Source organism: Triticum urartu, chromosome 3A (genome assembly GCF_056163025.1).
Source record: "Triticum urartu cultivar PI428250 chromosome 3A, HENAU_Tu73, whole genome shotgun sequence".
Taxonomy (NCBI): Eukaryota; Viridiplantae; Streptophyta; class Magnoliopsida; order Poales; family Poaceae; genus Triticum; species Triticum urartu.
The window spans coordinates 615,720,693-615,743,415 of NC_141875.1; the positions used below are offsets into that span (position 1 = coordinate 615,720,693).

The 22,723-nt window shown below is 48.3% G+C and overlaps 2 protein-coding genes across 5 annotated transcripts; one reads left to right on the forward strand and one right to left on the reverse strand.

Annotated features, from left to right (window-relative positions):
* The first annotated feature begins 7,472 nt into the window (after window positions 1-7,472).
* On the forward strand, window positions 7,473-11,494 carry LOC125548891 (uncharacterized). 2 transcript variants are annotated; one of them, XM_087516959.1, is made up of 4 exons: window positions 7,473-8,118; window positions 9,119-9,250; window positions 9,455-9,545; window positions 10,958-11,494. In XM_087516959.1, exons 1-4 carry the CDS (start codon window positions 7,608-7,610, stop codon window positions 10,995-10,997), a joined length of 774 nt encoding a protein of 257 aa, XP_087373085.1. In that variant the 5' UTR covers window positions 7,473-7,607; the 3' UTR covers window positions 10,998-11,494. The 2 variants fall into 2 exon arrangements, with proteins under 2 accessions (XP_087373085.1, XP_087373084.1); XM_087516958.1 differs by having other exon boundaries at window positions 9,342-9,545; window positions 10,958-11,489.
* Window positions 11,495-14,199: 2,705 nt separating this feature from the next.
* LOC125548892 (F-box protein At4g22280-like) lies at window positions 14,200-16,944 on the reverse strand. Of its 3 annotated transcripts, none has more exons than XM_087516961.1 (5): window positions 16,550-16,944; window positions 16,319-16,439; window positions 15,261-16,157; window positions 15,017-15,172; window positions 14,200-14,771 (listed from the first exon to the last, which is right to left on the reverse strand). In XM_087516961.1, the coding sequence occupies exons 2-5, from the start codon at window positions 16,388-16,390 to the stop codon at window positions 14,454-14,456; spliced, it is 1,443 nt and encodes a 480-aa protein (XP_087373087.1). In that variant the 5' UTR covers window positions 16,391-16,439; window positions 16,550-16,944; the 3' UTR covers window positions 14,200-14,453. The 3 variants fall into 3 exon arrangements, with proteins under 3 accessions (XP_087373087.1, XP_087373086.1, XP_048568372.1); XM_087516960.1 differs by having other exon boundaries at window positions 16,319-16,449; XM_048712415.2 differs by having other exon boundaries at window positions 16,319-16,454.
* Between the last annotated feature and the right edge of the window lie 5,779 nt (window positions 16,945-22,723).

The window sequence follows — 22,723 nt, forward strand, 5'->3', positions numbered from 1 at the left end:
ATGTTGCATCCGTACACTGTGATACGGCAAAAATACGCCAGGGGCTTCAGTACCCATCAATATGGCGTGAGAAGTCCGTACACTTTCACAAGTGCGGCACCCCGAACTTATAGCACTATATGCATCGGCTCCGAATCATGATTTGGGTCAATAGTTGGGTTTGCCCGGCTCCTATGTTTTGGTGCCTTACGTTCCGCTATATCGGCTAAGGTAGCACTAGGAGAACTACTGCGATTGTGCCCCAGTTGAGCTGGGCTGAGCACCTCAGTAGAGAAAGCTAAAACTGACTGTCATGATGAGGCGAGAGACCGGTCACTGTTCGAGAGGTTTTTTGAGTCCTTAAAGACTTATGCCGCTTCGAGCGAGGAACCGGCTTTGTCCGGCCAAGGCGTGGATAGCGCCCCGAACTCGGTCTTCCGAATACTAGGGGCTTCGCCGAAATTTAAAATTATAGAGTTCTATGGCTAAGTGAGAGTGTTCAAGCATTATAGTCCGATTGCCTTGTTCGTTGTGCTGAGCGCCTCCCTCGACGGACCCAATCATGGGAAAAAGAGCGCTCAGGTTTATCCCGAACACCCCAGCACTAGTGGCATGGGGGCAGAAGCCGACGACTGGCCATCTCTCAATTTTTTGATAAACGGCCGCACAGAAAGTAATATTTTAAATTCAAGCATTGCTTAGTGCATATGAACAAGTTTTCAGCGCACAGGATAACACGAGCGAGTTCATTCAAAAATTACATCCTTGGTACATTCATCCGCCATAAGGCGGGCACCAGCCAGAACATCCTTGTAATAGTTCTCGGGCTTGCGATGCTCCTTCCCCGACGGCGGCCCGTCCCTCACAAGCTTCTCACCGTCCAGCTTACCCCAGTGCACCTTTGCACGGGCAAGGGCCCTACGGGCACCTTAGATGCAGATGGAGCGCTTGATGACCTCGAGCCTTGGACAAGCCTCCACCAGCCGCCGCACCAGTCCGAAGTAGCTCCCAGGCAGGGCCTCTCCAGGCCACAGCCGAACTATGAAGCCCTTCAGGGCCTGTTCGGCCGCCTTGTGGAGCTCGACCAGCTGCTTCAGCTGGTTGCTCAAGGGCACAGGGTGTCCGGCCTCAGCGTATTGAGACCAGAACACCTTCTCCGTCGAGCTGCCTTCCTCGGCTCGGTAGAATGCGGCGGCATCGGATACGCTGCGGGGAAGATCTGCGAATGCCCTTGGAGAGCTCCGGATTCGGGTAAGTAACAAGTAGTTTACTTTTATATGTCTGCTTTGCATAGAGAATGCCTTACCCACCGCTATATTTTTCACCGCATCCAATTCCTGGAGGGCCTTCTGGGCTTCGGCCTTGGCAGATTTGGCAGTTTTAAGGGCCGTAGCAAGCTCGGACGCTCGCGTCTTCGAGTCGAGCTCCAAACTCTCATGTTTTTTCATGAGAGCCTGAAGCTCTTGCTGCACCTCGCCGACCTGCGCCTCAAATGTCTCCCGCTCGGTGCGCTCCGTGGCCGCTTTCTTATCGGCCTCGGACAGCGCCTGCTTGAGGGTCGCCACCTCAGTTGTGGCCCCTACAATAAGCAGTATACTCCTGTCATTTTTTGCAATTGCGTCTTCTTATAGGCATTTTTTCTATAAGGTATCTCTTACCTTCTTTCTCCTCGAGCTGCCATTTGGCAAGGCCGAGCTCTTGCTCAGTCCGCTCGAGGCCCTGCTTCAGGGCACCCACCTCCGCAGTCAGTACGGCGGTGGCCAGCAGCGAAGCCTGCATACGTATATTGACTCCTTTTTAGTTAGACTCCTGCGATATTTAATAGATCCTCTATTCGGCTTTTCTTTCCGAACGCCAAACAGAGCATCAGGGGCTACTGTCTATGCGGTAATATTTTTACATATTTTTACTTACCTCGAAGCCTGTTAGAAGGCTAGCACAAGCTTCAGTCAGTCCGCTTTTGGCGGACCGAACCTTCTGGACCACCGTACTCATAATGGTACGGTGCTCCTCGTCGATGGAGGCGCCCTTAAGCACCTCTAGCAGATTGTTCGGCGCCTCCAGTTGGGCGGAGGACGCCGGCTCAATAGGCTTGCTCCTCTTGGCAGGAGTTCGCCTGCCGCGGTCCGGAACCGTTGATGATTCCGGCGCGGTGTCCGGCTTAAAGCCGGACTTGGAGCCCTAGGGGGTCTTGTCCCCTTTACTCCTGGAGTCCGGGAGGTCGCCTCGCGGCTCCTCCTGGACCACCTCCTCTTGCCCCGGACCTTGTCGCGACGCCACTTCGGCGTCATCCGCAGCACAGGGGGAGGCAGCGGGCGGAACTGAATTCACGTCCGATGAATCCAGGGAGCCGCCCGACGACTCATCGAGCCCGTCCTTGGGCGGGCTGCATGATTATATTCGACATTAGGGAAAGCTGTGCAACAAAAGGAATATCATGAGTTACTCTGGTATCCGAACACTTATAATTTCGCCGGACGCTTGGCCCTGTCCAGCCACTCCTCTTCGTCCTCGTCGGCGTCGGGGGCGTAGTCCGGCGGAGGGGTTTTCCTCTTCTTGGACCCCTCGGCCTCCCCTACTGGGGTGGCCTTCCTCTTCTTTTCTCCCCCCACTGGAGGGGGAGAGGTTTCTTCTTCCTCCTCGTCTTCACGGGAGGAGTGCGTCTCGGACTCGTCGGACGATGAGTCCGACACCACCATATGCCGGGAACTCTTTTGAGTCCCCGTGGCCTTCTTCTTCTTGGCCTTCTTCTCCGGCACCACATAAGGTGCCGGAACCAGCAGCTTCACTAGGAGAGCAGGGGCTGGGTCTTCGGGCAAGGGAGCCGGATAGTTAATCAGTCCGGACTTCGCCTGCCAATCCTGTCAAAGGTAAGGGAGTTTAGATCCCGCATAGAGTCAAACTATGAAAAAACTCAACATCCTGTGAAAGATGAAAATATCTTACCTCGCCAGCAGGACGCTGCGAGCTGAATCCGCGGTCTTCGGAGGCGGATGTGGGAGCCTCGGCGCCTTTGGTTAGCCCCTTCCAGGCATCTTCGTACGTCGTGTCGAAGAGCCTACTCAGAGTTCGGTGCTGCGCCGAGTTGAACTCCCACAAATTGAAGTCCCGTTCTTGACACGGAAGGATCCGGCGGACGAGCATGACCTGGACTATGTTGACAAGCTTGAGCTGCTTGTTCACCAGGGACTGGATGCATTTTTGCAGTCCGGTCACCTCTTCTTCGTCGCCCCATGACAAGCCCGTCTCCTTCCAGGACGTGAGCCGCGTAGGGGGTCCAGATCGGAATTCAGGGGCTGCGATCCACTTCGGATCGCGTGGCTCGGTGATGTAAAACCACCCTGAATGCCACCCCTTCAAGGTCTCCACAAAGGAGCCCTCGAGCCATAGGACGTTGGCTATTTTGCCCGCCATGGCACCTCCGCACTCCGCCTGGTTGCCGCGCACCACCTTTGGCTTGACGTTGAAGGTCTTGAGCCAGAGGCCGAAATGGGGGCGGATGCAGAGGAAAGCCTCGCACACGACGATAAACGCCGAGATATTGAGGATGAAGTTCGGGGCCAGATCATGGAAATCTAGGCCATAATAGAACATGAGCCCGCGGACAAATGGGTGGAGAGGAAAACCCAGTCCGCGGAGGAAGTGGGGAAGAAATACTACCCTCTCATGGGGCCTTGGGGTGGGGAGAAGCTGCCCCTCCTCAGGAAGCCGGTGCGCGATGTCTTTGGACAAGTATCCGGCCTTCCTTAGCTTTTTGACATGGCCCTCCGTGATGGAGGAGACCATCCACTTGCCTCCCGCTCCGGACATTGTTGGAGAAGGTTGAGGTAGGAAGTGCGGGCTTGGGCGCTGGAGCTCGGGTGCGCAGAAGATGGATAGGCAAAGGAGGAAGAAGGCGTAGGTAAAAAGGTGGATCCTTATCCCCTTATATGGACGGATGCGACTATGCGTCTCCACCAGCCTAGTAAAACTCGCTTGCCTCCCAAGCGCCGTGATAAATGGCGTGGTGGGGTTACCCACGTCCATATTGATGAGAATCCCGTAAATGGGGGACACGATCTCTACTTTAACAAGACGTGCCAAGGAAACCACCTCGCAAAACACGCTGAGGTGGAAAAGTGAAAACGATTTGAATAAAGGCTTGGCCGTAGTGTCATGTCACGCTGCGGAATACGTCAGCAGATTAGATTTGTGTTAATATTATTCTCTCTATGGCAATACATGGAAACTTATTTTGCAGAGCCGGACACTACTCTTGGTGTTTACAAACTTTTATGAAGAATTTGGAGGAGGAACCCGCCTTGCAATGCGAAGACAATCTGCGTGCCGGACTCGTCGTCATTGAAGCCTGGTTCAGGGGCTACTGAGGGAGTCCTGGATTAGGGGGTGTTCGGGTAGCCGGACTATACCTTCAGCCGGACTCTAGGACTATGAAGATACAAGATTGAAGACTTCATCCCGTGTCCGGATGGGACTTTCCTTGGTGTGGAAGGCAAGCTTGGCGATGCGGATATTCAAGATCTCCTACCATTGTAACCAACTTTGTGTAACCCTAACCCTCTCCGGTGTCTATATAAACCGGAGGGTTTAGGTCCGTAGGACAACTTCATCATACAACAATCATACCATAGGCTAGCTTCTAGGGTTTAGCCTCCTTGATCTCGTGGTAGATCTACTCTTGTACTACCCATATCATCAATATTAATCAAGAAGGACGTAGGGTTTTACCTCCATCAAGAGGGCCCGAACCTGGGTAAAACATCGTGTTCCTTGCCTCCTGTAACCATCCGGCCTAGACGCACAGTTCGGGACCCCCTACCCGAGATCCGCCGGTTTTGACACTGACATCCCTCGTCCTCTTGATCCAGCAAAGGTGTCGAGGAAGATGATGAGTTCTGTCAGCACGACGGCGTGGTGACGGTGATGGTGAAGTGATCCGCGCAGGGCTTCGCCTAAGCACTAAGAAGATATGACCGGAGGCGTAAACTGTGGAGGGGGGCGCCGCACATGGCTAACAATTGTTGGTGTGTGTTCTAGGAACCCCTCCCCACATATATATAGGTTGGAGGGGGAAGAGAGGCAGCCAGGGGCGCCCTAGGGTTGGCCGCCGCCCCGTATGGGCCCTGCCTTGCACTGCCCCCCTTTCCATGTATGCATGAAGGGGAAGGAAAGAGGGGGTGAGGGAAGGAAGTGGGAATCCTAATCCACACTTTCCTTTCCCTTCCCCCATTTCCTTCTCCTCATCCTATACCCTTTTAGGGCGCACCAGGCCCTTGTGGGCTGGTGTGTTCCTTCACAAGGCCCATATGGCCCATAGGATTGCCGGGGGTACCCGAAACACCTTCTGGTGACCCGATAAGTACCCGATACCCTCCGGAACACTTCCGGTGTCCGAATACAATCGTCCTATATATCAATCTTTACCACTCGACCATTTCAAGACTCCTCGTCATGTCTGTTATCTCATCCGGGACTCCGAACAACATTCGGTGACCAAATCACAAAACTCATATAATACTATATCGTCATCAAACGTTAAGCGTGCGGACCCTATGGGTTCTAGAACTATGTAGACATGACCGAGACACTTCTCCGGTCAATAACCAATAGCGGAACCTGGATGCTCATATTGGCTCCTACATATTTTACGAAGATCTTTATCGGTCAAACCGTAATGACAACATACATTATTTCCTTTGTCATCGGTATGTTACTTGCCTAAGATTCGATCGTCGGTATCTTCATACCTAGTTCAACCTCGTTACCAGCAAGTCTCTTTACTCATTCCGTAATACATCATCCGCAACTAACTCATTAGTCACTTTGCTTGCAAGGCTTCTTATGATGTGTATTACCGAGAGGGCCCAGAGATACCTCTTCGATACTCGGAGTGATAAATCATAATCTCGATCTATGCCAACCCAACAAACACCTTCGTAGATACCTATAGAGCATCTTTATAATCACCCAATTACGTTGTGACGTTTGATAGCACACAAGGTATTCCTCCGGTATTCGGGAGTTGCATAATCTCATAGTCAAAGGAATATGTATATGACATGAAGAAAGCAATAGCAATAAAACCGAACGATCAATATGATATGCTAACGGATGGGTTTTGTCCATCACATCATTCTCCTAATTATGTGATCCCGTTCATCAAATGACAACAGATGTCTATAGTTAGGATACTTAACCATCTTTCATTAACGAGCTAGTCTAGTAGAGACTTACTAGGGACACGGCGTTTTGTCTATGTATCCACACATATATCAAGTTTCCGGTTAATACAATTCTAGCATGAATAATATACATTTATCATGATATAAGGAAATATAAAATAACAACTTTATTATTGCCTCTAGAGCATATTTCCTTCAAGAAACGCACATGAAAAGAAAAAAATAAGCAAAACACAAAATTGATCAAAAATGCAATCTTACACTGTAATCGGGGCACTTGTAGAAAAACCCTGCCAGGATTTGTATCTGATTTTGACACAAGACGAATCGTTGACCTATTTCAACAACAAGGGCATGGTGAAAATGGCAGCCTCCCCCGCTGGTTTTGGCGACGAGAGAAGGGCTACTGCCGAAGGTGCAAGCGATGCTTGTAGAGCCTTCTTCCCTCGAAGCTTCCCGGTAGACGAGCTTGCGGCAACAGACATGGTGATGCAGCGGCGACGATGCCAAAGGGAGGGAGAGAGCAGGGAAGAAGACCCAAGGACAGGGAATAAAAAAAGCAATGATACAAGGGCCGCATTGCATAAAATGCCCAACCGCCGTCCGAGGGAAAGCTCCCGCCTGGGCCCTCTTGTCCACGTGGCAGCGATCAAAGCGCCACGCAGGATAGTCGGCGATGGTCAGTCAGAATTAGGACCTCGGATGAACAACTTAAAAAAGAATTAGAACCCCAAACGTGCATTTTGAAAGAATTAGGACTCAATCGACACTTTAGTGAAAGAATTAGGACCGTGCATGCATTTTACTCTTTGGAAAAAGAGGATGAACTAGAGTTTTTCCAAATCAAAAAATTCCAATAAAAAACGGAGAAAGGGAGGAGAATACCTTGACAATTGAAAGGGAAGAAAATCCACCATTTTTAAGCTCTGATCGACAAGTTTTGGCGACTGATTTGGGAGGGGGAGAGAGGGGGGGGGGGATGAATTGAGAAGAAGAATCATAGCCATCTGGCTCGGGCATGAGGCGTCACGCTCGGACCTAGGGGTTTTCTCCATCAACTCCGCCCAAGCCGCTCCAACATGGCAGGTGAGCGATGACCCATGGCGCCCTTGATCAGGGCGTCATTGAAATGTGCCATTTTATGAAATATTTCAATCAGGTTTATTTTTTGTAAAAACTTTTTGAAAAGGGTCATTTTTGTGTTTTTTCATGTTTTTTTTTACTACACTGCCGCCCCATGAGAAGCTCGTCAAAGGCGGGAATATGAAATGACATCCCCAGCCGAACTGCTTTCCCTCGCCGTACCACCCCCTTCCTTCCTCTCCCTTCTTTTCCCAAACCCTAATACGAGCAGAGTTCCCCCGCGGCCTCTACCCCCCCTTCACCGCTCTCCGCCTCCCCCTTCTCCACCCCATCCCAAATCGCAATTCCGGCCGGTGGATTGCGATGGAAGCCATCGCGGAAGAGCTTGGTGTTTCTGTCGAGGTCCTGCTGCGGGGCCTTCCGCCGCGCCTCCGGCACGCCGCGGATGGCGTCATCCTGCGCCAGTTCGCGCGGCTGGGCTGCCGCGCCGACTACCTTCGAGTCCGCGACCCGGAGACCCCGGATCTGATGCGGCTTCTCCACACCTTCACGCGCGTACGGGGCCATGTGCCCTACATGCCTCTGTGGGATGCATCGAACATCTATCATGCTTTGCTGGAGGAAGGAGGACCGGCGACATCGCACCATCGCCAGGTCATCATCACGAACCCCGACGTCCTGCTCGCCAAGTACCGCTCCTATCGCGCTATCGTTGAGCAGATGGACCTGCTAGACTCTGTGAGCCAGTCTGTCGAGGAGGTGCTGACCTTGCGTCTGCAAGCACAGTTCGAGGCTTGTGTCGCAGATCTGCGGTCAACCAAGGCAAATCTGCAGCAGCATGCCTGGCGTCTAGTGCTCCTCTATCTTCGCCAAGGTATGCACGCACGATCGGCGACTCAGCCATAATTACTCCGTCAGTAATGATACCACCATTTCTCAGTGATCAATGCAAATTTAAGCCTGAAAATCTGGATTAGTGTTTCCTGGGTATTTGATCTTTTGTGGATGAGATGATGAGATGCGATGCCAGTTACATTTTGGTGTCTTATGGTTTCCATTCTTGCTGTCATACTATCATGTTATTGATCCAATGGTGGTGCCATCAGAAGACACGGATTTGTTTCCATGAGTACTTTATTACTTTGAAAGTGTCAGCCAACAAGTGTATGTCTACATGCCCATCGTAATTCTGTCAATCTTTTGGTTATGCATTGATTGCTTTGATGTGGTATGTGTGTGTTAATACTTAATGCAGTTGCTTGGTTATATTAAGGTGTTCAATTCATTATGTTTAATACATTAGCATGGTTACAATAAGCTTTCAGTTCATTAGCTTGCTTACAATAAACTTCTAATTAATTAGTGTTCTGGTGGATTATTATCAAATTCGGATATGCACATCAAACTGTATCTGGATTGCCAGTTTCAATCTATTTATAGTTGACGTAGTTACCTTCTTGATAATGGCAGATTGCTGGCGTAGAGCATAATGCTGCTCTTTTGTTTGTCTTGCAAATCCTTCAGGGCATTAGTAAATCCTTCTAGTGGAGATCATTCAGCAGGTTCAGCAAGATTTTTCAAATGGGCCTTCTAGTGCCTTAGTAAATTGTGTAGCCGACAAGTTTGGTTGTTATTGTCAGTGTTTACAGGTTTTGTTTGATTGCAAGTGAAGTTGGTTTGGTTTGGTTTGATTTTCTACATTTCTCTCTAGTTCGGACTGCTAACTGCACTTCAAATGTTTGGTTGCAAAGAGCTCCTGGCATGGCTAAGAAATTGGTTAGACTCCATTGTGTGCACCGAAATAGTCGCTCCCTAGAATGTACCCTAGGACATGCCGTATGCTTATATCTTTATTGAAGATATTTTGTATTCAGGTGACATTTTGGAAGCCAGGCATTATCTGCAGATATGCTTTCCCGGGGTGTCCCAGCGTATTGATAATAATCCAGCTAGGGCCTTTGAAGCTTATCAACTTCTTCTCACAACTCTCCAGGATGAATTTGTTGGTAAATAACTAATTATTCATTTGCACTACTTCTGTTCAAACTAATTGAGTGTACCAAATTGAAGAATTATTACCCCTTTTATGTGCCATAGGTGAAGAACTAGAGCTGGCATCCCAGATGGAAAATTTTGTGGCTTCGTTGGCATGTTATAGGCTGTTATACTTGAAGGCTACAAACCTTGCGTTTATCATTTCTTTGGTTCAGTGTTTCGCAGCAGATACCGTAAAGAAGAGGGATTACCTCCTGGGCTGACTCAGAGTGCGAACACTGATAGGCGCCGCACCTCTAAACTAAGGTAAATTGTACTAATTTCATGACCTTCACAGCTTTCAGCTCTCTGAGTCGTTCAACTTATCCCACTGATACCTTTGTGCAAAAATAAACAAACAGAATCAGTTACATATCAAGGAAGAAACAAATTAGTGCAAAAAGTACACTAGTACTCTGTCCGTTTGTTTAAGACATCATTAACACTTGTGTCATTGCAAGAGATGTGCAGCTGCTCTGTAGTATTTTCATTATTTCCTTAATAATTTGCATTTAAATTTAGCAGTTGCACTACCGTATTCACCCAAGCAAATGTAGTACTCCCTCCATTCCGTAACAGTGTGTGTGAGAGTTTTTTTTCTTCCAGAATTCCATATTAGAATGTGTACTCCCTATTACATTTTCCCAATGCTAACACTTCACAGATGAGAACAGTTTCCTCCTCCTTTAATTACTGCTACCCTTTTTACCATTTTAAATACTGCTACCCTTTTTACCATAGTAATTACTGCTCATCATACCAGTGCATGTGCACGCTTGCACGGATTACCCTTGTCTAGCGTGTAGCACATGCATGTTGGAGAGAAAACGGGATTTACTGGTCGCGGTTGTTTCAAGGAGCCTGGGTGTGGCGTGCAAGTGAATTACAAAGTTGATTGTGTAAGCAATTAGGGACTAAACTGGAAGGAATCCCCTGCGCTACCCCTCCTCAGCAAGTTTCTAAAATGCACTCTATTATATTATGAAAAGGAGGGAGCAACTCCAAACAGGTCTAGTAGGATCATGGGTTTGCAAACTGCTTTGTTCGACACACACTAGTACCCCTCCTTGGTATTATCAAGGACTAACCTTGGGACATACACTAGTACTCTGTACGTTTGTTCAATACATCATCAATCCAAGTGTCGCTGCAAGATATGTGCAACTGCTTTGGCAGGATCATGAGTTTGTAGCTGAAGCTCCTCATTCATGAGTTCCACTACTTCCAGTTGCCATAATGCATTAACTGCCCTAAGGATTGAAGTATAGTATACAGATTTAGCTTTGAGGCAATTGGATCGAGCATAGCTTCACTAGTTCACTAGATACTATATCTATTTCACAACAGTAAACCAAAATTAGAAAAATACTCCCAAAGTAGGAAGTGAGAGGTACCTGCCTTGCTGGAGCTTTGTCGCCTCACCGGAATGTTGCCCCTGTCCTGGCTTGCGTGAGAGGGAAAGGGGGTGGTGGCTGTATAGGGGAGGGAGGAGGCTGTTTGAAATTTGATTGAAATCTGTAAGATGGCTATTGATATGTCTTATACATCTTTTGCAGTTATCTGATGGAAGTCCAAGTTCAATTCATTTTACCATATTTGAGAATGAACTCAGATAGCCTTCCTCAGTTGCAGTTGCCACCTGTTACTGTTGTATTCTGATACTGTGTTTTGTGTTGTAGACTCACGTCGCGCAGGCACTTTCTATCAGAAGGATACTAGGAGAGCGAAGAAGTAAACCTCTGCAAATTACTGTTTACTGGAAAAGTCAGGAAGAAATGATTGGTCAACAAACTTGTATATAAGCTCTGAGGTTGCTGCATGTGCAGCCGGAGTCTCTTTTTTACTTGTTATCATTGCTTCATTTCGTTCATAGGGATCACAACTGAGAAGTTTGCACGATCTGCCCTTGTTCCTTCGGGGTGAGGGGTGAGGGGTGGCCATACACGGTCAAACTGCGGTGCGGCATGTTAAAACACGTGTGCCATGCTTGGAGTAGTCGCGGTTGCGCTTAGACTTGTTGAAACGAAGGGGTATTACTTGAACGGCCTGCAGGATTTATCCCTGGGTTTTTTTCTGAAACTATGACCCAATGGTGCCCTATTTTTGTCTTTGCTGCTTTTACTTCCTACTTAGCTTCCACAGCTTTTTCTTGCAACGTCACTCTTTATTTTAGCATTTATCACTGTCGCACATTAACTTAGCTTCGTGCGTGCAGTATGAAGTTCTTGACAGTTGATACTATTACAACGACAACAATAAAGCCTTCTTTAGTCCCAAACAAATTGTGGTAGGCTGAGTTTTGATTTGTGGATAGCTAATTTTCATGCACTCATGTCCATGATTAGTTATTTTGTGATATTCCAATCCTCCAGATTTCTTTTAACACACTCTAGTCTATCAGCATGTTATGTTTTAACCGCTCGCTTTGCGCTGGCGCTTTTGGAGATCTGTGTCGTATATGCCTAAACCTAGAGGTAGAGCTTAGTTAGGACCGAGAGGGGCCACGACCCTCCAATTATTTTCAGCTTCTTCGTATAATACTTGATATACTCATCATTGTATAGGCTAAATTTGACATGATAGGCTAAATTAGCCTCCTCAACTCTCTCTCAAAGACTCATTTAACCCCTGTTTAATTCTTACTGGAGCTCTGTCACAGCCCAAACCATTTCAGTCGATGTTGAAAATCTTCTCTTCAATTGGTGCGACCCTAACTCTATCATATACATCTTTATTATAGACACGATCCTTTCTTGTGTGGTCACATATTCGTCTCACCATGCACATCTCTGCTATAACTAACTGGTGGATATGTCGGTGTTTAGTTGGCCACAATCCAGCACCATACAACATCGCAAGTCGAATCATCATTCTATAAAACCTGTCTTTTACCTTTTGTGGCACTCTTGTCATAAAAAACGTCATAAGCTTGGCACCATTTCATCCATCCACATTTGATTCGATGGCTCACGTCTTCATCGATATCATCATCCTTCTGCAATATTGATCCCAAATATTGGAAGGTGTTCTTCTGAGGTACCACCTGCCGACCAAGACTAACCCCTCGTGCCTAGTAGTACCGACCACACCTCTATGTACTAAGTTTTGATTCTACTAAACCTAAAACCTTTTGATTGCAAAATATGTCTTCGCAAACTTTAAATTTTTTATTAACCCTTGTCCGAGTAATGTCAACTTGCACCACATCATCCACAAAGAGCATATACAATGAAATACCTCCTTGTATATTCTCTTCCAAGCAGTGCAACCCATTCTATTTGACTAAGCCCCGGGCTCGTCCAAGGAGGGAGTTTGCTTTACCCAACTCCCTTTTTTGATAACAAGGCAAAAACCTCCGACCCAACATTCATGAGTTTCGAATGAAGAATGAATAGTGCCTCCCCCCTCCCTAGATCTTGGATTTGTGACCCTATCCATCACCAACGCAAAAAAGATAAGGGCTCAAAGTTGACCCTTAATGTAGTCCTATTTTAATGAGGAAGTTACTAGTGTCACCATCATTTGTTCAAGCACTTGCCTCGACATTATCGCTCATGTCCTTGATGAAGGTAACATTTCGTGATATCTTATCGTAGGCCTTCTTCAAGTCAATATCGCATGTCATTTTATTCCATGTATCTCTCCATAGGTTGTCATACCAAGAAAATGGTTTCCCTGGTCGGCCTCCCAAGCATGAAATCAAACAGATCTTTTTGTCATACTTGTAAATCTTCTTAAGCGGAGCTCAATCTCTTCCATAGCTTCATTGTATAGTTCATCAGCTTAATTACTCTCTCCGCCCCATAATATAAGACAGTTTTTGACACTAGACTAGTGTTAAAAAACGCCTTACATTATGGGACGGGTGGAGTACATGTTAACTAGTGCAACATTGAACTCCCCCTTGTTCTTGAAGACCGGTACTAATATACTCCGACTCCATTCTTCGGGCATCTTATTTGTTTGAAAAATAAGGTTGAAAAGCTTAGTTACCATACTATCTCTATCTCTTCGAGGTCTCTCCATACATCAATGGAGATACAATTAGGGCCCATCGTCTTGCCTCATTTCATCATTTTTACAACCTCTCTGACCTTAGACTCTTGCATTCGTTACACAAAACATCTATTGGTATTATCATATGAGTCATTCAGCTCAATGGTTGACTTCTCATACATATCAAAAAATGATAGACTTCTCATTCTCTCCATTGAACCGTTTGTCAAATTACTCTCGACATCTATGCTTAATCTCATCATCCTTTACTAGAAGTCAATCCGCTTCGTCCTTGATGCATTTGACTTGGTTGGCAAGTTCCAACAGTTGAGCGAACTGAGCGTAGCTCAGATGGTTAGGTTCTTTGTGGTGAAACCAGCCCATCAAGGTTCAAGTTCTACACTTGGCACCGGTCCTTACATTTTTCTGGATTTATTTCAGGCTTCACGGCGATGTTTTGTTTAGTGAAAGAAGACGTTCCCATCGACTACAAAGACACACGAGGTCGCTTCGTGAAACACAAGATGTCCGCCTGCTCAGTATTTCGGATATGCTCATAGGGATAGGGTGTGCGTACGTACGTTTATAGGAGAGTGTGTGTGTGCCGTGTGCGTGTGTGAGCATCTGCGTTGCATTGTGTTTAAAAAAAATCTTGACAGTTGATACGAAGTTAACAAAATAAATAAGTTGACACACTGTCCCATCGCAGGATTATATTTTTATTGCTGTGCAACGCAAGATACAGTACCTTTTAACTAAAAAGATGGTTTGGATGAACGTAGTTCGCTTGACAGTACCTTTTAACTAAAAAGATGGCTTGGATGAACGTAGTTTGGATGAAAGTATTTGTCAGCCAAAGGCTTCTCCTAATAAGTAGTAATAAGCAGAGTAAAGAAACGGAGGGAGTGTCTTGAACTAGCAGGCCCTTGCAGTAAACCAGTTTCATTCTCCCTAGTAGACAAGATTACACATGGCTGGCACAAATGCGACCAAGCTTTCCTCAACATAAGTAAATAAATATGATGTTTTTTCTTACACATTATTAGATCAACAAGCCTCCAGAGTATGTACATAAACAAACAAAGATGCCAGAAAGGCTGTGCTGGAACTCGCACTTGCCTATTTGTTGCGCTTCACTCCTTCAGGCCTTCAGCACCTGAAGCCAAACCCAAAGGTCCTTCAGAAAATCTCAATCTGCACGCCGGGGTAGTCTTTGGGCGAAAAGAAGTCCAAGGCACATTCCCTGCCTCTTCTTATATCAAGCTCAAACTCCGCCAAGTGTCCAAAGACACGATCATGTGCCGTCACCCTCGGTTCTACGGACATCCGCCTCAGAGCCACTGCGTTGTCAAGGATGCACAATACCACCTCAAGCTGACTTCTTAGACCGATAAACCCTGAAACCTCGAACTGCTCGAGATGACTATGGGCGCATGGCCGAAAATGCCAGTAGGCTTCAGGCTCATTGGAAAACCCTACCGAGACATGTGGAAGCATCTGAAAATGTAAGGGTTGCCAGAAGTTAGATAACAACACAAGCAGCATTGGAGACTGCAACTTAGAGTTATCCTCCATTTGAATCAAATTTAAAAATCCGAATTACAGTTCCATGTAGTCGAATCTAGTATAAGCTTACAGTGCAGTGTAAACTACGGCGGATCAAATGCAACAAGCACTAAGCAAACATCGTTTGTCTCAAAAGATAAACAAGAGACATGCATCAGAGCAAGAGGGGCGCTTACATTTAACTCGAGCCTTTGCAGAAGAGGGGCCACCTCTAGAAGACTCACTAAACGAAGAATCCCATTTCTGATTCTCGAGTCCCCGAGAATACTTACAGTCACCTCCAGTTTTATCAGATGAGTGAACTTCATCAGGCAATTTGAAAATCCAACCACCTACAAGGTCAATAAAACGATATTTACATGGCATACTCTTTTTACATAGATAGAAATGAAACATGCATCATGCTGGTCGGTACAGTACCTCGGTGTTTATGCAAGTGTTCACAGATAGTGTCTCCACGTGAGACAGGGTTTTTGGAAGTTCAGTGAAGACATGTTCAAGAGTGTCATCATATCCCAAGAGCGTCACAGTAGCCTCTGTTGGCTTCATGGATTCACCGAGTGTAATGGGTATGGCCTGACCCGAATACTCAAATTTTGCTAGATTCGGAGCACTGAATTCCATAACCTGCAGCTGACATCCCCGGACAGATAAATTACGCAGCCGACATAGTGGTTTCTGCACTTTCAGATTAAGCACTGGGTAACAACGACCCAGGCGCAAACACTCCAATGAACTGCACTTGGACAACAGCAGCTCGAGATCTCCTTCCGACATGTGAACAGATTGGAGATCCAACACTCTAAGCTTCAAAGGGCCATAGAAATCACGGGATAGCTTCAACGATGCAAAGACGAGCTCAAGTGACTCGATGTAAGATGCCCCTTGACTGCTAAACATATGAGACGGCAAGGTGTATGCATCCTCCCATTCATATGACCTCACGAAACCCTTGTAGAACACAGGGAACAAATTAACAGCAATCTCAGATGCCCTGGAATCGAGTGCGAACTTGAGCCATCGATCCAGATGTTCCGTGTGCCTCGCGTCAAGAGCGAACGTGATACCAAATCTTCTTAGCCCTGTACCGCTGTGGGATTCCAGGATGGCATCGACACGCCTGATGAACCTGCGTCTTCTTCTGCCCCTCCTGCTGCTGCTCCTGCTAATGGTGCCATACTCGCGGTTCAGGATCGTGGGACTGTCAAAGCATAGATTAGAATGGCATGTCCATAGTCGTCTCCAGTTTGTCGACACCAAACTGGCCCTCACAGCATCCTTCAGTGTCAGCCTTGATATTATGTCATGCATGATACCCTGGATCAGGACAGATAGAAAATTCAGTACCAGTTAGAAGAATCATAATACTACCCTGAACACACTGAATGTTTGGAAAGAAAAAACCTAGATGAGGACACTAAAAGATATTTTCAGATTAATTCAGAACTGAATGAACTTAATAATGTCCTTGGACCTACCTCCGGGAGACTATGGATCACAGGCTCGGATTTGCTTCTTTTAGCGGTACATTTGACCGGTGACAACATCATAGTCGATCTTGTTTTTGCAGGGCGTCTGCTAGACAATTTTCCGCATGACCTGCCGCAGACTAAACTGATAAACCATGTTCAGTAATAACCTAGTCATGCTGAGATTGACATTCACTACTGTAGTTGCATCCCAAAATTCCCAGTCGCCTGTAATCTTACCTGCTGCTGAGTGGTGCCGGCCGGGTGGCGGCGGAGCCCGGCGCGAGGCTGCGGAAGGAGTCGTAGCTTGGCGATTTGGTGAACCAAATCGACGCCTTCCCTGTCTTCGGAGAGAGGGAGATTATATGCCCCCCACCCCCCGACCAGTTTGCATACGGACACGGCTCCGCTTCGTCTCCAGTGAGGCTACGAAGCGAACTAGCCGTCTCGCCGGCGGACTCGGTTTGGAAAAAATCGCAGCGCCGCCGCGCTCGGCAGAGGCTCCCCTTGCCGATTTTGCGCCGGGTGGGGATGGACCACAAGCCAGCCCTGGTTTATGGCAGCAGAAGCCCTAGGCTATTGGAGGGTCACCGAAAAAGGCTTTCATCCCGCTTTATAAATAAAAGCATCCATCAAACACAAAGTATCAAGATAACAATAGAACAATAGAACACAGCGCACACACAAACGCAACGCCACCGCAAGTCAGGAACCACACCAGCAAGCACAGACACACACACAATACCCAAGTTCCGCTGTGGGTATAGCACATCACACCTAACACAAAAGGACGAAGACACAATCCCAGGAGGTGGCGGCGGAGTCGACGACATGACGATCTAATCTGGTTCCGGAGGAGGTGGGGGAAGCGGCGGCGTCAATCGAAGGGCCATCGCACGGAGCTGGGTGATGATGGAGGTGATGGCGTCTCTCTCCCTGGGCCGGCTAAGCGGCCGCCAAAGCTGTAAGTAATCAGACCATTTGAACAAAGCATCAGTCGCACGACGAAGAGGAATACGCTGAATCACAAGTTTATTCCTAACAGTTCACAGCGTCCAGGCCAGGACCCCAATGGTCAGCCACCTAGTGTGGCGCAACGCGGGAGGGATCGCCTGGAGTTCGGCAAAGAGAGCGGGGAAATTGTTATGGTCCCAGTTTCCACCAACAATCTCGCGGAAACAGCTCCAGAGAAACTGCGCAGACATGCAGGTGAAGAAGATATGGTTCGAATCTTCTTCAGGTCCACAGAGCGGGCAACGCCCGTCTCCAAGGCCATTGCGTTTCAGAACCTCAACACCAGAAGGGAGGCGGCCACGAATCCATTGCCACAAGAAGATCCTAATCTTCAGGGGGAGGCGAATCTCCCAAATGGAGGAAAGTGCCTCGTGACCAAGCGAAGGGACGATGGCGAGGTAGAGAGATTTGGTGGAGAATTGCCCAGATGGCTCTAACCGCCATCTGGCACGGTCGTCGTCCGTCGAGAGTTCAGGTTCGTGAAGAGCTATGCAGTCGAGCAGCTCCTGCCAGTCCTCGATCTCAGCCGGACTGAAAGGTCTCCGAAACGCAAGTTGCCCTAGGTCAGTAAGGGCGGTTGCCACGGAGATCTGTGGCGCGACCGCGATGGAGAAGAGGTTCGGGAAGCGGGCCGCAAGGGGCGAGTCGCCCACCCATCTGTCAAACCAGAACAAGGTGGCAGTGCCGGAGCCAATCTCGATCGAGGTTCCGATCTGAAGGACAGGGAGGAGCTGGATGATGGACTGCCAGAACTGTGATCCCCCAGAATGCTGGCAGAAGGCGAGGGGCTGACCGCGGAGGTATTTTTGCTGAATAATGCGGAGCCACAGTCCACCTTCTCCATTAGCGATCCGCCATAGCCACTTAGTCAGTAGGGCAATGTTCATGCGTTTGGAGGACATGATACCCAAATCGCCCTGGTCGTGGGGTTTGCAGATCTCCGACCACTTGACCATGTGGTACTTCTGCTTATCACCCTCGCCGGCCCAGTAGAAACGCCCCTGGACGGTGGCAATCTCGTGATGGAGGGTCTCGGGGAGGCTGTAGAAGCTCATGATGAATAACATTAGGCTGGAGAGGGAGGAGTTAATGAGCACCGTTCGGGCTGCTTTCGAGAGCCATCTACCCTGCCAGGGTTCGATCCGGTGCTTCCCCACCGTGGCGCGCAGCTCGGCCACCGTAAGCCTGGAGTCGCTAATGGGGATCCCCAGGTAAGTCGTGGGGAAGCACCCGAGGTGGCAGTTAAGCCGATCCGCAATGCTCTGGCGCTCTTCCTGGGTGTAGCCCAATACCATCACCTCACTCTTGTCGAAGTTGATCTTAAGGCCGGCCATTTGCTGGAAGCACAGCAGGAGGAACTTGAGGTTGGCGATATCACTCTCCGAGCCCTCCACCATGATAATGGTGTCATCCGCATATTGGAGGAGGGATACACCGTTCCCCCCAACCAGATGCGGAACTATTCCCTTAATGTGGCCAGCCGCCTTGGCCCTTTCAAGGATGGCCGCCAGGGCATCTACCACCATGTTAAATAGGAACGGAAAGAAGGGGTCACCCTGACGAACCCCACAAAATGTGGGGAAAAAAGGGCCGATCTCCCCATTAATGTTAACCACAGTGCGCCCCGAGGACACCATCTGCATCACCCTAGTCACCCATGTTGGGGAACGTAGTAATTTCAAAAATTTCCTACGCACACGCAAGATCATGGTGATGCATAGCAACGAGAGGGGGGAGTGTTGTCCACGTACCCTTGTAGACCGAAAGCAGAAGCATTATGACAACGCGGTTGATGTAGTCGTACGTCTCCGCGACCGACCGATCAAGCACCGAAACTACGGCACCTTCGAGTTCTAGCACACGTTCAGCTCGATGACGATCTCCGGACTCCGATCCAGCAAAGTGTCGGGGAAGAGTTCCGTCAGCACGACGGCGTGGTGACGATCTTGATGTTCTACCATCGCAGGGCTTCGCCTAAGCACCGCTACAATATTATCGAGGATTATGGTGGAGGGGGGCACCGCACACGGCTAAGAGAACGATCACGAAGATCAACTTGTGTGTCTTGGGGTGTCCCCTGCCCCCGTATATAAAGGAGCCAAGGGGGGGTGCGGCCGGCCCTAGGAGGAGGCGCACAGGAGGAGTCCTACTCCTACCGGGAGTAGGACTCCCCTCCCTTTTCCCAAGTTGGATTAGGACTTGGGGGGAAGGAGGAGAGGGAAGAAAGGAAAGGGGGGCGTCGCCCCCCTCCTTGTCCAATTCGGACTTGGGGGGGAGGGGTGCGCGGCAGCCCCTAGGCCTCCTCTCCTCTTCCTCCACTAGGCCCATTAAGGCCCATTAGGTTACCGGGGGGTTCCGGTAACCTCCCGGTACTCCGGTAAAATGCCGATTTCACCCGGAACACTTCCGATGTCCAAACATAGGCTTCCAATATATCAATCTTTATGTCTCAACCATTTCGAGACTCCTCGTCATGTCCGTGATCACATCCGGGACTCCGAACTAACTTCGGTACATCAAAACTCATAAACTCATAATATAACTGTCATCGAAACCTTAAGCGTGCGGACCCTACGGGTTCGAGAACAATGTAGACATGATCGAGACACGTCTCCGGTTAATAACCAATAGCGGAACCTGGATGCTCATATTGGCTCCCACATATTCTACGAAGATCTTTATCGGTCAAACCGCATAACAACATACGTTGTTCCCTTTGTCATCGGTATGTTACTTGCCCGAGATTCGATCGTCGGTATCTCAATACCTAGTTCAATCTCGTTACCGGCAAGTCTCTTTACTCGTTTCGTAATACATCATCTCGCAACTAACTCATTAGTTGCAATGCTTGCAAGACTTATGTGATGTGCATTACCGAGAGGGCCCAGAGATACCTCTCCGACAATCGGAGTGACAAATCCTAATCTCGAAATACGCCAACCCAACATGTACCTTTGGAGACACCTGTAGAGCACCTTTATAATCACCCAGTTACGTTGTGACATTTGGTAGCACACAAAGTGTTCCTCTGGCAAACGGGAGTTGCATAATCTCATAGTCATAGGAACATGTATAAGTCATGAAGAAGGCAATAGCAACATACTAAACGATCGGGTGCTAAGCTAATGGAATGGGTCATGTCAATCACATCATTCTCCTAATGATGTGATCCCGTTAATCAAATAACAACTCTTTGTCCATGGTTAGGAAACATAACCATCTTTGATTAACAAGCTAGTCAAGTAGAGGCATACTAGTGACACTTTATTTGTCTATGTATTCACACATGTATTATGTTTCCGGTTAATATAATTCTAGCATGAATAATAAACATTTATCATGAAATAAGGAAATAAATAATAACTTTATTATTGCCTCTAGGGCATATTTCCTTCAACCCACCGGTCGTCGAAGCCCTTATGGAGAAGACATTCCCAAAGGAAGGTCCAACTGACCGTGTCGTAGGCCTTGTGGAAATCCAGTTTCAGGAAGACTGCCTTGAGGTGTTTGGAGTGCACCTCATGGAGCGCTTCATGGAACACCAAGACTCCATCAAGGATATAACGGCCCTGAATAAAGGCTGACTGGTCCGGGTGGGTGATCCGGTCGGCGATAGGAGCCGCCCTAATGGCGTACCCCTTGGCAAGGATGCGGAAGATGACATTAATCACCGTAATCGGCCGAAATTGACAGATGTCGGACGCCCCAGCCACCTTGGGGATGAGCGTGATTACCCCGTAGTTCAACCGGTTGAGGTCAATGGACCCAACAAAGAACTCGTCAAACAGGGCCATCACCTCCTGTTTGATCACCTCCCAAAAGGTCTGGAAGAACTTGACTGCGAATCCATCCGGCCCAGGGGCCGAAGATGGGTTCATGCCCTTTATTGCCTCCCATACTTCAGCCTCGGAGAACGGGGCTGTGAGGGCCGCGTTGTCCATAGGCGTAACGCAGCAGTGGGCAGGCCAAATGTCTTGCGCTAAGGCAAGACCTCCCCGAGGGGACGCAGAGAATAGTTCTCTGGAAAAGCCGTCTACATGGGTCTGGATCTCCTCCAGCCGCTGAAGGAGGGTCGCTCCGTCCCACAGGAGGGGGATGGAGTTACGGCGTCTGCGGCCATTAGCGATGGCCTGGAAGTAGGCCGTATTGGCATCCCCCTTGAGGACCCAATTCTGCGTACCTCGTAATCGCCAGTATGCCTCCTCATCGGTGTAGATGACCGTGAGCTGATCTTCCAGATCGTATCTAAGCATCCATTCGTCTGCCGACAGGCCGGCGACGTCAGCCCTCAGGTCCAGGGCCTGAACGCCCTCAAGGAGGGTTTTCTTCCTCTCACGGATATCCCTACCCACATTGGCGCCCCATCCTTTCATAAATTCTCGTGACCATTTGGCACAGAAATTACATGAATCAACGGCGGACAGGGCACGGTGGGGGGCATCCCGCGCCTCCCGCCATCTGGCAGCCACCGCGGCAGTAAATCCAGGCTGGCGTAGCCAGAAGGTTTCGAAGCGGAAGCGGGGTGGCAGGGGAGGGCGATCATTCTGAAGGAAATATGCCCTAGAGGCAATAATAAAGTTATTATTTATTTCCTTATATCATGATAAAAGTTTATTATTCATGCTAGAATTGTATTAACCGGAAACATAATACATGTGTAAATACATAGACAAACAGAGTGTCACTAGTATGCCTCTACTTGACTAGCTCGTTAATCAAAGACGGTTATGTTTCCTAACCATGGACAAAGAGTTGTCATTTGATTAACGGGATCACATCATTAGTTGAATGATCTGATTGACATGACCCATTCCATTAGCTTAGCACCCGATCGTTTAGTATGTTGCTATTGCTTTCTTCATGACTTATACATGTTCCTATGACTATGAGATTATGCAACTCCCGTTTGCCGGAGGAACACTTTGTGTGCTACCAAACGTCACAACGTAAATGGGTGATTATAAAGGTGCTCTACAGGTGTCTCCAAAGGTACATGTTGGGTTGGCGTATTTCGAGATTAGGATTTGTCACTCCGATTGTCGGAGAGGTATCTCTGGGCCCTCTTGCTAATGCACATCACATAAGCCTTGCAAGCATTGCAACGAATGAGTTAGTTGCGAGATGATGTATTACGGAACGAGTAAAGAGACTTGCCGGTAACGAGATTGAACTAGGTATTGAGATACCGACGATCGAATCTCGGGCAAGTAACATACCGATGACAAAGGGAACAACGTATGTTGTTATGCGGTCTGACCGATAAAGATCTTCGTAGTGTATGTAGGAGCCAATATGAGCATCCAGGTTCCGCTATTGGTTATTGACCGGAGACGTGTCTCGGTCATGTCTACATTGTTCTTGAACCCGTAGGGTCCGCATGCTTAAGGTTTCGATGGCAGT

Coding starts and splice junctions, on each gene's coding strand:
- LOC125548891 (XM_087516958.1), top strand. CDS start 7,608: ATGGAAGCCATCGCGGAAGAGCTTGGTGTTTCTGTCGAGGTCCTGCTG. Junction 8,119..9,118: donor GCTCCTCTATCTTCGCCAAG/GTATGCACGCAC, acceptor TTTTGTATTCAG/GTGACATTTTGGAAGCCAGG. Junction 9,251..9,341: donor TCTCCAGGATGAATTTGTTG/GTAAATAACTAA, acceptor TATGTGCCATAG/GTGAAGAACTAGAGCTGGCA.
- LOC125548892 (XM_087516961.1), bottom strand. CDS start 16,390: ATGATGTTGTCACCGGTCAAATGTACCGCTAAAAGAAGCAAATCCGAG. Junction 15,173..15,260: donor ACACTTGCATAAACACCGAG/GTACTGTACCGA, acceptor TTGACCTTGTAG/GTGGTTGGATTTTCAAATTG. Junction 14,772..15,016: donor TGCAAAGGCTCGAGTTAAAT/GTAAGCGCCCCT, acceptor TTACATTTTCAG/ATGCTTCCACATGTCTCGGT.